At 39.3% G+C, this 16857-nt stretch overlaps 3 protein-coding genes across 4 annotated transcripts in view; 2 read left to right on the forward strand and 1 right to left on the reverse strand.

The window, feature by feature from the left end:
- Positions 1 to 1472: 1472 nt before the first annotated feature.
- On the forward strand, positions 1473 to 2881 carry LOC134676399 (zinc finger protein 431-like). The gene has a single exon (XM_063534785.1). It carries the CDS (start codon positions 1564 to 1566, stop codon positions 2830 to 2832), a length of 1269 nt encoding a protein of 422 aa, XP_063390855.1. The 5' UTR covers positions 1473 to 1563; the 3' UTR covers positions 2833 to 2881.
- A 356-nt stretch (positions 2882 to 3237) lies between these two features.
- Positions 3238 to 4212, forward strand: LOC134676694 (zinc finger protein 574-like). The gene has a single exon (XM_063535093.1). It carries the CDS (start codon positions 3238 to 3240, stop codon positions 4210 to 4212), a length of 975 nt encoding a protein of 324 aa, XP_063391163.1.
- Positions 4213 to 9669: 5457 nt separating this feature from the next.
- The window catches only part of LOC134676378 (zinc finger protein 852-like), a 74510-nt gene continuing 67322 nt past the window's right edge, over positions 9670 to 16857 (reverse strand). Inside the window, exon 10 of one of the 2 annotated variants that reach the window (XM_063534744.1) lies at positions 9670 to 10749. In XM_063534744.1, the coding sequence (XP_063390814.1) occupies positions 10022 to 10749 (728 nt within the window). In that variant the 3' untranslated portion in view covers positions 9670 to 10021. Of the gene's footprint in view, positions 10750 to 14621; positions 15804 to 16857 lie in introns of those variants that run through there. The other variant, XM_063534748.1, reaches the window with a different exon arrangement.

A 16857-nucleotide genomic window follows, 5' to 3' on the forward strand; every position in this document is an offset into this window, starting at 1 on the left:
TGGTCCAGTTTAAATGGTAAACAAACTTAATTTCACCAAACTCTCTATGTGGAATGCGATTCGGCTATTAAATAAGTAATCCTCTTTGGGTATCATGTTGATGTTGCCATGAAAGAAGAGTTTAAGCACTAGAATAAAACAAAACTTGTCTTTACAGATGATTCCGAGGATGGGAGCATATTAATAAAACTCGAGACCAACTCTGACCTGGAAGTGGAATCACTGGAAGAGCACGGCGTAGAAGACATTGTTATACTACGAACAGAAGGCAATTACAAAGGCGCTAAAAGTAAAAATAAAAAAAGTACAAACAACCGACTGATTTGGTATGATCCAGCACAACACAACTCCATCACAACTAACAGATCAATCATTCTTAAAAGAACTACTGAACTGGATTTGCATCTACAGAATTTACAAACGATTATGAGGTGTTCTAATGCTACACCACTGAGAATGCATGGTAAATGGTACACTTGCTGTTTCTGCCCTGAACGGTATGAAACAACATCGGCCTTGAAAAAACACACGGTTGAGAAACATCCAGACGGAAAAGCGGCAAACGTCGGACGTAACATTTCAGAACTAATTATAAGAGTTGATATAACGGGTTTAGAATGTAACCTTTGTAATACCAAAATCGGTGAATTAGAGAAATTAACAAAGCATTTAAGGGAAGAACACTCACAACGAATACATACACGGATCAAAAACTATATGATCCCTTTCAAATTCGATACCGGCAATGAGCTAGCGTGCGTTATCTGTGAACATGTATTCCATAATTTCAAGACGTTAGTTCAACACATGCATGTGCATTATCCGAACTTTGTGTGCGGTTCTTGTGGCAACGGCTTCGTCAATCAACGGAGCTATCAACACCACGCGAGCAGGCACGCCAACGGAGAACACAAGTGCGAGAAATGTCAACGGATCTTTGATAACGACGCCAAACTTAAAGTGCACGAGAGATCCGTACATCAGGGATTCAATAAACGAAACAAATGTGACTTTTGTGAAGAACGGTTTGTTGGCTATATAGCAAAACACGCACACATGATTAAAGCTCACGGATTGCCAGAGATCCAAGTTAAGTGTCCTGCGTGCGAAAAGACCTTTAAAAACCATAAATACCTCGCCATCCACAAGCGGACGTTTCATATGATGGAGAAGAGACACAAATGTACAGAATGCGATAAAATGTTCTTTTCTACCCATGAAGTGAAACAACATATGTTAACTCACACAGGGAAACGTGACTTCCAATGTATTATTTGTAGTAAATCTTACGGTAGGAAGAGCACATTAAGGGAACATATGAGAATACACGCAGATGATCGCAGATTTAAATGTGAACACTGTGGAATAGCTTTCGTTCAGAAATGTAGTTGGAGGGGACACATGCGATCCAAGCACGGGGAAGAAGTGTGATCTTGGTACCCAATTTACTTGTTCATTTTTTAAAATGTATGATATATGTGTAAAAATGTCTACAAACAATGCGAAAAATAAATAATAATAAGCCGATTTACGTGTTTTAATATACGCAGGAAGGTGGCGAAAATGTGTGACCTTTGTAAATCAAAACTTATCTTTGCAGATGTACCCGAAGAAAGAAGTTCCCAAGTAAAAGTCGAGGTTGATTTGGCACAAGAAGACGAACAAAAACTAAAGAAAGATCGAACTACTGACAAAAATAAGAATCTAGCGAAGAAGAAAGGAAGTTTCCAAAGCACAGGGTCAATTAATAAATCTGTATCTAAAAGTGACACAACCAGAAAACCGAATGAGTTTGATTTGCATATCCAGAATCTCCGCACTATAATGAGGTGTTCGAACGCCACGCCCTTAAGACTGCACGGCAAATGGTACACCTGCTGCTGTTGCCCTGAACGATTTGATGACACTGCGGCTCTGAAAAGGCATACTTCAGAGAAACACCCCACTGGACAGAACGCTTACTTTGGCCGGGACATCGCGCAACTAATAATAAGAGTGGATATAACAGACTTGCAATGCAAACTTTGCCAGTGTGAAATCCACAGCATCGAGAAGTTAATGGAGCATTTAAAAAAGGAACATTCAGAAATGATACATACATTTGATAAAAACTACATGGTACCCTTTAAATTCGACACTAACAGAACAGATCTGAAATGCGTGAATTGCGATCACGAATTCCACAATTTCAAAACATTGGTACATCACATGAACATACATATCCCTAACTTCGTATGTAACACCTGCGGCAGCGGGTACGTGAACCAGAGGAGCTTGCAGAACCACGTCCGCCAACACGCGAACGGAGAACACAAATGCGAGACGTGTCAGAGAGTTTTCAATAACGACCTCAAATTGAAAGAGCACGAAAAATCCGTACATCTAGGGTTCAACAAACGTAACAAGTGCGATTACTGCAACGAGCGCTTCAATGGGACTATAGCTAAAAATATCCATATGGTCAATGTCCACGGCAAACCCGCAATTGAGATCAGGTGTCCAGCGTGTGAAAAGCCTTTTAAAAGCCATAAATATCTCGCCATCCACAAGCGGACCTTCCATATGATGGAGAAACGGCACAAGTGTCCTGAATGCGATAAAATGTTTTTCTCCACGCCTGAGGTAAAGAACCATATGCTAACGCACACGGGGCAGAGAGACTTCCACTGTGTGATCTGCAGTAAATCGTACGGTAGGAAGAGTACGCTGAGAGAGCACATGAGGATACACGCGGACGATCGTCGATTTAAATGTGAACACTGTGAAATGACGTTTGTGCAGAAATGTAGCTGGAGGGGCCATATGAGATCTAAACACGGGGAGGAAGTGTGATTTACTTTGGTTTTGTATTAATATTTAATGTAAATAAATGTCTCCTTTAATGTTACGAGTATTATAAATTATTACATTATTATCTTTGTACAATATATGTACCTTAACTCTATACTATGATCGATTCGTCTTGTTTTAAGAAATGACGTGTCAGCGACTAAAAATTGCAATATTTTAAAGACGTACCTAAAATGGCCTAAACCGATAAAGAGTAGGTATACTCTCGTTTAATTTAAGTCCTTAGTTCAAGGCATCTTCATTTCTGCACGGTAAAAGTTAACAGAAGAGACAACTAGTAGCATCAACCAAGGAAATACTTAATTAATATATCTGAAATGTAACGCATTTGGAATTCTAATGCCGATTTCTATTTCCATAGGTGTGGGATGGAAGCTCCGGAGATCCATGATCGCACCCCGTGAGGGTAAGAACACCAAATCTTCTAAACTGAAAACGATCGTCATAAGTCCAAAGACAGAGAAACCTCGGAAGAAACGGTGCAAGATTATAGAAATTAAGCCGGCACCCGTTAACGTCTCGTTTAAGAAACTCAACGAAGCTCACAAACACCAAGCTAATCTAAAGGAAATCCTACTTTGCTCGAATGCGACGCCAATCCGCTGTCGGGGGAGCGTGGGGTATGCTTGCTGTTTCTGCAGCGACCAGTACCGCGATCCAGCAGATTTGAAGCAACATACTATAACCTCCCACGACGACACGACTAAAGCTGACTACATGAAAGGCGAGTCCATCGTAGGTTTCATCGTAAAGCTGGACATAACGTCGCTCCGATGCAACATCTGTTCCTCGACTATAAGGGAATTAGGACAGTTAATGGAGCACTTGAAAGTCGCTCACGACCGTCCTGTAATCACAGATTTGAAGAACCACTTAGTCCCGTTCAGATTCGAATCCAACTTGCACACTTGCGTGGAGTGTTCAGCAGAATTTAGTAATTTTAAAGTGTTGTTAGCGCACATGAACGAGCATTACAGGAACTGCATATGCGAAATATGCGGGGCTGGGTTTGTTACTAAGCGGATATTACAGGCGCATAGTTACAGGCATATCACTGGTGACTTTAGCTGCCGCTACTGCCCTAAAGTATTCGATGCTAAGTTGCGTATGCAGGAACACGAACGGAACGTCCACGTTCTGATGAACAAGCGGAACAAATGCGGATACTGTGGGGAGAAGTTTACAGATTACACTAAGAAGAACGACCACGAAGTGAAGGTTCATGGGGTGGAGCCGGTAGTCCTGCACTGTCAGGCTTGCACCAAGACGTTCGATAACCAAAGGTCGCTTACAGTCCATACTAAAACATTCCATTTGATGCAGAGGCGGAGTCCAAAAACATCAAATCCTTTGAAATTATAAAATTAAGTACTCGGTCTCAGTCAGTCTTTATTTAGGTATATTTATGTAAATGAGTGTAGATGTAGAGTCTAGAGTCAGACGAAACTAACTCTGCATTGCATTTGAAATAAAGTGTGGCACTGTCGTCATTGATGTCAAATTATGAAACATGGTCAAGTTGGTGCAAAGTTAGATTGGGGTGACTCTATAGTTACGTATAGCAGTTAGAAAACTAAGGGCCAGTTGCACCAACCACATTTGATAGACTGATCAACGTCAGCCGGCGCGCCCCGGCGCTTTAAGAAACTCTCCATACATCAAAATTTAGCGAACTCTTTAACGATACGAACAGTTTGGTGCAACCGACCTTTACTGTTTAAAAAAAAGTGAAAGTGCAAACTCCTTCGTTCTTACAAATATGTTTATACTTTGATTTAAGTATGACATTCTACTAAAAGAGATTTATATTAAGGTCGGGTTATTCCAAAAATGGACTCATTAGGATGGAGATATTGAAGTAGTCGGAATTACCCGAACACACGTCCATCTTGAAACACGCTGCGAAATCACCGCTATCCCGAGATCCCGACTACATTCCAAATCAGCGTTGGTATCGAGATTTGAACGTCGAATGTGAAGCTATCAGTAAGTATTATCAAACTGCCGGAGGCTTTTGTTATTGTCCCGACAGAATCTGTAGTGCATAATTATTTTCCATCGTATTTTCACGGAAACGTATGATCGTGTCTTTCTATTTCAGTCAGTCTCGGTACAAAAAGTACTGAGGTTAACTGAATAGCGTGACAAATACGAAAGTTTCCGAAAAAATACGATGGTAAACAATTACGCACTATATCTTTTCGATCTTTCTTTCTTGATTAGTAATTAAAACTGTATGAACCGGTTAAACTTGGCATTAACATGGTTACCAGTACAATTGGACACTAGGTTAACGGTTTAACTGCTTAATCCCGGGTTAGTAGAATGGTGCAAGTGGGCCTAAGTCAAGTAGAGACGCCAACAGATATAATTTGTCAAAGGACTGTCTCATTTCAATCATGTACAGAGAGAATCATACTATCTTTGTCTTACACTATTACTATATTACTATTTAGCACCCAAAAGCAAAGGATGACTAGGTATAGTTTTCCTGGTTCTTAATGCAGACTGAAAATTGGTTTGACCAACTGTACATATCTGAACAACTATAGATCTGATGGTGACTGTCCAGGGTAGGATTCGATACCCAAACAGGCTCGACGATTGTAGGTACCAATTAATATATTGGCATTCCATAGATACTTGTATTTATTCGGTATAAGGGTTAACCTTTACCCTTCTTGTAATTGAGTACAATATTATTAATGATGACTTATGCTAGTACGGCCCAGGCCCGCGTCGGGGCGCCCGACACTTGTTTCTAAGACAGGTGGCGGTGATCACGTGACGCTTTCTATAGAAAACTGAAGTGTCGGACGCCCCGGCCCGGGCCGTTCTAGCGCGAGTCATCCTTTAAGAGTCACACGACCCTATCTGCCGCTAGAAAATGTGTTACAAATAAATTAGATTCTCTACTAGTACCGGACAGATAATTTATACCTATACTGATATATATCCCGTGGAGCGCCCCAAAATTACCGTAGTATGGAACTCCTATACTAGTTACCAGCAACACGTGTGACAGTAGGGCGCTCCAGGGGTTAAACGTTACTTGCGTGTTCATGTCAAATTATATGTTATTTTGTTGTCGAAATGTCGTCTTAAAATGAGAGCGCTCTTGATTGTTTGGCGGCGGCTAGGATCGCGACGGTTCGTGAGTCTTAAGAGGGCATCGGCCGTCAGTGTTGGCAAAAAATCAATTCGAATTGACGATTGAGGATTGACCGATCAATCCGAATTGACGATTGACGAAACTAATTCTAAATCTACTGATTGAGGATTGACGATTACTAATCGTTAATTCGAATTGATGGTCAATCCTCAATCCTCAATCGTCAATTCGGATTGACGATTACTTTGTATGTACCTACCTAATGTCCTTTTTATTTAGGCCATTTTTCGAAACTAGCCAAATACGTTCAAAAGCGGTGTCTGAGTTTACCAAAGGTTCCGAAACATGTTTCCGACGGCAATATGAAGGATGTCCTTTTTGGAACATTTTCGGGACTTTCCTTAAAATTAACCAATAGCGTTCAAAATCGATATCTGATGTGCCCAAAGGTTTCGAAACTTGTTTCCGAGGGAAATATTGAGAGATGCCCTTTTTTGGGACATTTCTAGAAATTACCCGATTGCGTTTAAAATCGATATCTGAGGTAACCAGAGGTTTCTAAACATCTTTTCAACTGCAATATTGAAAGGTGTCCTATTTTGGGACATTTTAGTGACATTCTTTGAAAGTGACTGCTTGCATTCAAAATCGATATCTGAGGTGCAAAACATGGTTTCAACGGCAATAGATTAGATTCTACACCTTAGCCGCGTACCTACTTACTTTACTACCTGCATTACGCCACCCTGCTGATAACAAGATGCGTTCTAAAAACGTACGAGTGCGAAAGAGATAGCATGATTCTAATCCTTTTATTGTTCTAGTGGTGTCCAGTTTGAGTCCAGTAGAGATAAGACATTCGGTCTTCAACCCTTGTTGTTTGTTGTTGTGTGACTGTGTGTGTTTGTTTTAAATTGGACTGTGGATTTTCTTTTGGCTTTGGCTTGTTATACGGACTTTTGGATTTACTTCTGGACTGTTTCATACGATTAACTTGGCGTGACTTTGAGGATTGGACATCGCAGTTGTTCTTACGGTAAGTAACATTTACCAACTATTATTTGTCGTAAAGGTTAACATTGAATATCTATAGGTACATTTTTTTATTCTAGAACAATGTTATGTGGGTTTAAAAATTTCACTTTGTTATTTTCGTGTGCAAGATTAATGGATAAAAAATAATTATGAGAATACATCTGTAAGATAACTTCTATACGATATTATAATTATGTCTAAATCAATTAAAAAATATCATATTTCGGGCTCCCTTCGATTTCATTTGATGCTTGTTATGTTTTTATGACAGATTGTTATTGTGAGATAAATGAATAAATAATATCCATAATAACAAGTAAAGTTCAATATATAAAGCCTTGCCAGTATTACAGTGAATACCGGGGGATATCCCGATACTTACTGTAATACTCGCAAGGCATTCAATAAAAATAAATCATTCTTTTGGGCAACCTTTGGGCACCTCAGATATAAATTTTGAACGCAATCGGTTGGTTTCAAGAAATGTCCCAAAATGTCCCAAAACAGGGCATCTCGGAATATTACCGTCGGAAACATGATTCGGAACCTTAGCGTAGGTAAAAAGTCATTTCTCAGTATTGCCGTCAGAAACATGTTTCGAAACCTTTGGGCACCTCAGATATCGATTTTGAACGCAATAGGTTAATTTTAAGAAATGTCCCATAAATGTCCAAAAAAAAGAAAACTACGTCTGTATTGCCGTCGGAAACATGTTACCTACAATGTGAACCTTTGGAAATCTCAGATATCGTTTTAAAGTGCCAACGAATAATTTAAAAAAATGTCCCGAAATGGAAGGGACATCTTTCGGGACCTATGGTCGACATCGATTACGAATATGAACGTAATCGGCCAATTTCGAAAAATGTCCCAAAATGGGACATCAGTCAATACTGACATCAGGAACTTGTTTTCGAACCTCTGGGAACCTCAGATATCGACTTTAAGTCCAGTAAGTAAGTCCCAAAAAAGGACACCTTTGAAAAGTAATCTTAGGGACTATGGTTAATCTAGATTGAGAATTGATTTAATCCGAATTGAGGATTGATGCGTTAATTCCGATTGATTCAATCGGATTGACGCGTCAATCTGAATTGAATCAATTCGAATTGATCAATCCGGATTGATCAATTCGGATTGACGCATCAATTCGATTGATCAATCCGGATTGATTTAGTTCAGATTGATGCCAACACTGTGACGGCCGTCCAGTGGCACCCTCATTGGGAGAACGTTTTCTAATAAACCAATTAATTTCTGTATAACTCAGTAAGGTAAACGGTGCGTAAACGTATTGGTGCTCGACGCGGTCCCAGTACATGTCATCTTGAAACTTAAGTCATTGTCAATAGAGATGACAGTAAGGTGTCATCTACTGGGCATTAGCATGTCGAGCACTAGTACGTTTACCTTATTTTAATATTGTTGTCCTACTGATTCCCCAACTTTTGGTCTTTGTCACATAGTTTTATATAGGCCATATTGTGCGAAATTACCGGTTGGTCGATGGTCAAAGTTCAGCAAAGAATATCTTCAGCAGTGAGCAGAGCGGCGCAACAGAAACACGCACTGGGCTATAACCGCGAAAATCGAAGTTCGCAATTTGCGGGCATTTTTCTCTGTCACTCTAATTACGCCTTCATTGAAGTAAAAGAGAAAGATCCCCGCAATTTGCGAATTTCGGTTTTCGCGGTAGCCCCTCTGGTTCATTATGTTTCTATGCTAGGCAGGTAGTATGATCGAGTATCTACCTACACAATTCCTAAGTTTATTTTATTTAAGTTAGCTATGCTCGGAGTTTCTCTGAAGGATAGGATTCGTAACGAATACATCCGACAGAGAACCAAAGTTATCGACACAGCTCTAAGAATTAGCAAGCTGAAGTGGCAGTGGGCTGGCCATATCGCACGAAGAACCGACAACCGCTGGGGTAAACGTGTTCTTGAGTGGAGACCGCGACTTGGCAAACGTAGTGTAGGACGCCCTCCGACCAGGTGGGATGACGATCTGCGAAAGACCGCAGGCAGATGCTGGATGCGGCAAGCTGAGGACAGGGCGCTATGGCGCTCTTTAGGGGAGGGCTATGTTCCAGCAGTGGACTACTATAGCCTGATGGTGATGATGATTTTATTTAAAAGTAGAGGGAGGAGGCTAACAAGCAGAGGAATATGTATAATATAGAGCGATGTCTACTCCCTTCTTAAATCCGGCTCGGGTGTTGCAGATGTCCATGGGCGACGGCAATTGTTTACCATCAGGCGTATTGTCTGCTCGTTTGCTTATTATCATCATTAAAAAATATCCTCCACTTGGGCGCACTTACATAAAAGCGTCGCAAAAAAGTTATTCTTAATCTTAAACTTATTTATATATATATTTTATTTATATATTTTATTTGATTTTATTTTTCGACACGTACTCATTAGGCCTGAAAGTATAGTCTAACAAAAAAGAGTAGAAATTAAAAAGTGGCAGTACTGTAGTGTAGTCCCGTTTTCTTATGTAGATTGATTAAAAGGGACGAAAGTACAGTATTGCCACTTTTTAATTTCTACTCTTTTTTGTCAGACTATATATAATTGGGCTACTAAACTACCTAGGTTAAGTAGCGTACAGGGCACTCAATACACCGCAGCGCAGTTTACGTAGAACTTTTCAAATAAAGCAATGGGCCCCGTGAAAATATTTATTAAAACAAAAAATTAAACTTACAAAAATTAAGACTTTTTAGATATTCATTCAATATGCGCGCAAAAGTACAATTTATCCGCTAAGACTTATATTAATTCAAGGTTCCAAACAGCTGTCCTCTTGTAAGCTTCCAACATAGGTACTCTAGCATATTTCACATTCAGAACCTGGTTTTCGTCAAGTGACAACCAGAACTCTATTATTGCAAAAAAATAATTATGTAAAAATCAACTTTGTTTCAATACTAGTACGGTTCACGATCGCCCTGAACTTGTGGTTGGAATTAGTGAATTATGCTTGTCATCTGACGATTTGTTGCAAACAAAATCGGAACTACACATGATCAGGATGATGTTTCAGCATATGGTAGTTCAAGCTCGCTTTCTGAACAAACGACGCATTACACAACTCGCACACTTTATTCCTCTCCCCTGTGTGTATCATCTCGTGTATCCGACACGTCCCCGGCCGCGGGAACGTCTTCTTACAAAACCTGCATGAGTACACCTTGTCCACTTTATGCCTTATCATGTGTTTCTTCAACTGCGGATTGTCGAAGCATTGATAGTTGCAAACTGGACATTCCACATGCTTCTCCTTCAAATGCACCTTTCGTTGGTGTTTATCTATCTGACCCTGTGACATGGTTTTGAGACCACACACTCCACACGTCGGCAGGCGGTCTTCGTGAAACTTGAACATATGAATCCTTCGCTCTTTACTTGTGTAGAATGTTACATCGGGACAAGAAGAACATTGTATTTGGGTGTGTTTATGTTTTCTATGATACATTAGCTTTGCATGGGTGGGAAAAATTAGTTCGCATGATTGACATGGATACTTTCTTTGGTGCGGCTGGGATGTATGGGCTTGTAATAGGTTTTGGTCAGGGAAGATATCGTCGCATGTAGGGCAGGTGAGTTGAGGAATGTGACTCGAGCGGATGTGATGCATCAGCCGTGCCCGATTTTTAATCTCATAACCGCAGATTCGGCAGGCGTACTTCGGTTTCTTTCCATTGTGGACCTTGATAAAATCTCGGTATTTCGGTTGTATGGATACTGTAACAAAAAAAAAACGGAATGTTAAGATGGAATTGTAAAAAAAACTACAAATTCGCTCGTGTAAGATAAATAGTTTATATGGAAACAAATGTAGGTTTCGTCGATATTATTTTATACAAAAATTACAGTGGGAAAAAATAATCATTCTAGAAATTATCCTCATTTTGTAAACCTCAGTTTGTGTTTTTGTTGGTCAATAAATTAATCTGTCATAATCTAGATCTTGACAAAAATAAATACGAAATATGAGCACAGTGAAAGGTCGTTCACGAAAGCTGGCGTCCATTTTACATGAGAATTTTGACACATCAGTACAAATCTCCTAGGTAGTCCTAGGTACCCACCGGTGGATAAAACAAAGCCGGCGATTGGGAACAGCTTTAGACAGAGAATGAACTATGCACTGCACTACGTGCACAATATGTGCATGATGTGCACTTCGGGTCTTGTCGGCGGTAAGTAAAGTATGTAAGTACCTAAACCGTACCGTTTTATCGTCTAAATAGTGTTTAGTTTTAAGTTTATAAAATACATATGTATGTTAGTCTGTAAGGTATTTGTAATATGGGCCTTGTTGCCTGAATTTAATTTCTAAATAAATAAATAAACTAAACTGTAGAAATCTCGCGCATGCTCTTATAAAACCACGTTTACTTTCACATCGACTTTAATAGTTTGAAGATCCATTTAATGCCGCGTGCGGCGCGTGCCTAAATGCCTTTATTATATTTTCACAATAAAATAGGCGCCTTAAATGTACGAGGGTTATGACTACAGATGTAGTGCATCATTTTTTTCCTTTGTATTTTCACGGAAACGTACGAACGTATCTTGCTATATCAGTCAGTCTCGGTACAAAAAGTACTGAGGTTGATTGAAGTAGCATGACAAATACGAACGTTTCCGAGAAAATACGAAGGAATACAATTATATATGCACTACATCTGTATCTCCATTACAGCCCCCATGAACAACACATTATCAACCCCATTACAGTACAGGCACATAGACATGACATTGATTAAAAAGACATTGGTGTCAAACATATAACACTTTCTGCAACAAAGGTTAAAAATACTCCAAATGTTCTCTCAAGTTTCCCATGATTGGTGCCGTTATCTACTAGTAAACATTGAACTAAGGAAAAAGGGATGAAAGGCAGAATGAGTTTTCATTTCAAATACGAGAAAAGTAAATAAAATAGCGACCTACATGAAGGGTGCTTTGTGGTTACTTGGAAATTTAGGTACCCTTGTAGTTTGATTAGTAAAAAATAGCGGTAAGTAAATAAACCGTCTTTCATGGAATCTAGAATTAAATACGCTTTGACAAGCCGCTTTTGATTGTAGGAATTTACGGCAAATTTCAAAAATGTAGGCACATTAGGATTGTCATACAAGTTCTGAAATTTGTGCCTTTTTCTACTGACAGTAACAAAGTTGACTTGCCAGAGTATAGGTATCTCAATGAAAATCATGTGACATATTTAATCCTTTTTCGATAATCATGAAAAAATAACTATATATTGTGAAAATTAGAGTCCCCAGGGTCAAAATATCCCACTTTCAACCCGCTTCATATACCGTCAGCCACTTTCAGACCAAAAAATAAAAAATAATTAAGTCCACTATTTAGTACCTTTTGTATTTTGCAACACTGTTTAAACAAATCAAACATGGTCGGGATGGTGCTTTAACATGTGATAGTTGAGGCTAGCTTTCTGAACAAACTTGGCGCCGCACACTTCACACACTTTATTTTTCTCCCCTGTGTGTATCATCTCGTGTATCCGACATGTCGTTAACCGCGGGAATGTCTTCTTACAAAACCTGCACGTGTACACCTTGTCCACCTTATGAGTTATCATGTGTCTCGCCAACTGTGCGTTGCCAAAGCATTTAAATTTACAAACTGAGCACGTAACATTTTTCTCCTTTAAATGCACTTTTCGTTGGTGACGCACTACGATACTTTGTGTCTGAGCTTTGTAACCACATACTCCGCATGTCGGAGCTTTATCTTCATGAAATTGGAGCAAATGTTTTTTTATTTCCCCTCTCAACATAATCTCGGGACAAAAAGAGCATTTCACATGGTCATGATGATATCTGTTGTGTCTCGTCAGGAGTTCCTTTTTAGTGAATTTTAAATTGCACGGTTTACATGAATACTTTGTGTGATGCGGTTGAGATTTATGAGCGTTTAGTAGCTTTTGATCCGGAAAGTATTCGTCACATATGGGGCAGGCGATCTTGGGAATGTGTTTTGTACGGATATGTCCGAGCAGCGGTCTTAGTTCCTCGCAGGCAAAGTCACATAGGCGGCATGCGTAGGGCTTCTCTCCTTGGATGAGTTTGATGAAATCCTCGTATTTGGATTTTTTCAATTTCAATCCTGCAACCAAAAAGCAATTTAAAAGGAAGAAGGTATGGTTGTTTTACTTAAATACGATGGTGAACGATATTAACTGAAATTTATATTTAATCTACGACCCACCCGGCTTCGCACGGGTTGCACAAAACCTTAATAAATTATACACCGAAACCTTCCTCAAGAATTACTATTGATAGATAAAACCGCATGAAAATCAGACCCCACAAACAGACAGACGCGGCACGGCAGGGTACTTTGTTAATTAAGGTGATGTGGTAGATTTAGGTAAGTATTAGACATATAAACTGTTGATAAGATTAAGGAGTCCTAGCTAGAGTACACAGTTGACATGATATACTTAAGACGTATCCACAGTTACCCGTGGCGGGCATACAATATGTCACGTTCCACGGCAAAAGGTACATTATGGCGGCTGGCGCTTACGTTGCATAGCGCCGCAATAATATTGGAGCGGCATTAATAATAGCGTAAGCGCCAACCGTCATAAGGTACCTTTACCCGTGGGACGTCACATTTTATCAATTGTCTTTAAATTTATAAAAATACATTAATCGATATAGACAGGTAAAACCTAATATGTTGGCCCTATCTATACAAACCTATGACAGTTGCCAACTAATCAAGAATGTTTTAGTATTTTTCATTTCCACTGATTTCCACTCAAGTTATAAAAAATAAAACTGTTATTATATATCCGGTTCGAAGGATTGTTTTGAATCAAACACATATATTCCACACACTAATTCTTTATTAAACACACTGATGATTTATTAATTATAAAATAACGCGATTTACAAGATTAAATCGAAAAAGTGACACTATTTCTTACTTGTCATTGGTTTTAATCTAGAAAACAAAAATAGAGTCAGCCCGAGAAAAGTCTGCAGCGATTTTGATAGCCCACGCAGTGCAAGTGTCATTTTAAACGTCAAACTTCTATGAAATTATGACGTGTAAATAACACTCGCACTGCATGGGCTATCAAAATCGCTGCAGGTGCAGACCTTTCTTGGTCTAACTCTAATAAAGTGCGTGGGTTTTAATACCAAACAACAAATAGGTATTTAACAATAACAGTAACTGCAAGGCTGCACGCGTGTGAAATAAAAAATGTATTTAAACGAATTGAATTGTATGTTCAGGTACATCTTTTGAATGAAAACAAGAACAAAGATTACATGTAGACATTGTTGATGATACGAAGAGGGTTTGAGTTCGATTGAATACAACGCAAAAATCATTGCAACGGTTATATTCACGAATCTCACGATGCCATGTTTTCTACAAGCTCAAGCTCTCGTAGTGGGGCTAGTTCGCTGGTGTCAAAATCGCATTTGTAACACCGACGCGAACCGAAATGCGTAGTGCAACATTTTTTTAATGACTAGGTGACCAACTCGCTAGTTGTGTCGTGAAAGGCTATGAAAGAAAAATCAAACAGATAGATGAGATCTGATATCTAATGTAAACAATTATAGATTACATTAATCTCTGGCTTATAACAAGTTTAACATTTCTTCGGTCTCAATGACGGTGCAGCCCTACCTAACCCGTCTACCTCCACTCTGCACTAGCGTCATGTTTTTGTTGTTGCTTATTCTATTTTTTTATAATTTTACATATTTGATGACCAATAAAGATGATCTTTAATTATAACAAGTTTTAAGTGATCCTACAATTACATTATGTGATTATGACAGTCGATCGCGTACCATTGGCAAAGAAACGAATCTGTCCCTATCACACTAGGTAATATGGAAGTGATAGAGACACAATAATAGCGTTTCGTTTCTGTTTCTGTCACCTTGGCTAGGTCTCCTGACGCTATTACTTTACTTTTAAAATCTTGGCTTAAAAGGCTTGCTTAGGTATGTCTTCTTTTAACATACTTATGGAACCAACTATTAAACGTGATGATCAGGATGATGTTTCAACAAATCAAACTTGGTCGGGATGGTGCTTTAACATGTGATAGTTGAGGCTAGCTTTCTGAACAAACTTGGCGCCGCACACTTCACACACTTTATTCCTCTCCCCTGTGTGTATCATCTCGTGTATCCGACACGTCCCCGGCCGCGGGAACGTCTTCTTACAAAACCTGCACGTGTACACCTTGTCCACCTTATGGGTTATCATATGTCTCGTCAAATGTGTATATCCATAGCATTTAAATTTACAAACTGAACACGTCACATTTTTCTCCTTCAAATGTACTTTCCTTTGGTGCGACGCTACGATACCTTCTGTCTGACCTTTAAAACCACATACACCACACGTTGGAACTTGATCTTCATGGAAATTCAACAAATGTTTCTTTATTTCCTTTTTCAACAACAATTCAGGACAAAAAGAGCATTTCAGAAGGTCATGATGGCATTTGTTGTGTCTCGTCAGGAGTACTTTTTTAGTGAAATTTAAATTGCACGGTTTACATGAATACTTTGTGTGATGCGGTTGGGTTTTATGAGCGTTCAGTAGCTTTTGATCCGGAAAGTATTCGTCACATATGGGGCAGGCGATCTTGGGAATGTGTCCTGAACGGATATGCGCGAGCAGCGGTCTTCGTTCTTCGCAGGCAAAGTCACATAGGCGGCATGCGTAGGGTTTCTCTCCTTGGATGAGCTTGATGAGATCCCCGTATTTTGACTTTTTCAATCCTGCAACCAAAAAGGAAATCTAATAGGAAAATGGTTTGGTAGTATTACTCTGTAAGTAAATACCACGGTGAAAGATTCATTAACGTTTACTGAGCGTATAGGATTGGTTTCATTCTGAGTCATTAGAGTTAGTCCAAGCTATGGCAGCGATTTTATTAGGACAGACTGTGCAAGTGTTATTTTATTCATCATAATTTTTTAGAAGTCAGCATGTTAAAGAAGAAAATCGAATGGAAATGCGCCTATTCCCATCTGTGGCCGGCGGGGACAAATGGGAATGAATCTTTCCCATCCCTGACCGCCTCGATTTTGTCTTTCGCCTCGAAAGTTGCTAAATTGAACTTCATAATAGTGATGTACAACAATTAAAATACAAATTCGTGAAATTTAAATGTACTAGTTGGGAATACCTACTTTTACATACCTAAAACCGAAATTTCGTTCATGTATAAGCATTATTTTTATACCATTCCAGGTACAGTCCAATGTCTTTCAGCTTCTTCAGGACAGCAAAACAAAAATGAAACGAATAGTCCAAGATTTAATTAATTTATTAAAAAGTAACACGAAAAATACACATAAGTAATGAAACACGTATCAATTCTAATTAATAGGTACTTATGTACGAAATATCATTTGATATTTACCAGTCGCTTTTCGGTGAAGGAAAACATCGTGAGGAAACCTGCATACATCTGCGAAGAAATTCAAAGGTGTATGTGAAGTCCCCAATCCGCATTGGGCTAGCGTGGGGACTATAGCCCAAGCCCTCTCGCGCTCGAGAGGAGGCCTGTGCCCAGCAGTGGGACGGTATATAGGCTGAGATGATGATGAGGTACCAGTGATTATATTAATAATCTTTGTATAATGGAGCTTAACAGAAATTGCGAAGAATGTAAACAAACCAAGTTCCTAATCCCACACTTTACGCAAGTTAGAAAAGAAACCGGGCAAGTGCGAGTCGGACTCGCGCACGAAGGGTTCCGTACCATAAAGCAAAAAAAAACGGAAAATAATGCAAAAAGAAAACGGTCACCCATCCAAGTACTGACCA

The sequence above is a fragment of the Cydia fagiglandana genome, chromosome 24 (genome assembly GCF_963556715.1).
Source record: "Cydia fagiglandana chromosome 24, ilCydFagi1.1, whole genome shotgun sequence".
In the NCBI taxonomy this organism is placed as follows: Eukaryota; Metazoa; Arthropoda; class Insecta; order Lepidoptera; family Tortricidae; genus Cydia; species Cydia fagiglandana.

Bases quoted from the DNA above. Each gene is read 5' to 3' on its own strand.
- LOC134676399 (XM_063534785.1), top strand. From the start codon at position 1,564: ATGTGTGACCTTTGTAAATCAAAACTTATCTTTGCAGATGTACCCGAA.
- LOC134676694 (XM_063535093.1), top strand. From the start codon at position 3,238: ATGATCGCACCCCGTGAGGGTAAGAACACCAAATCTTCTAAACTGAAA.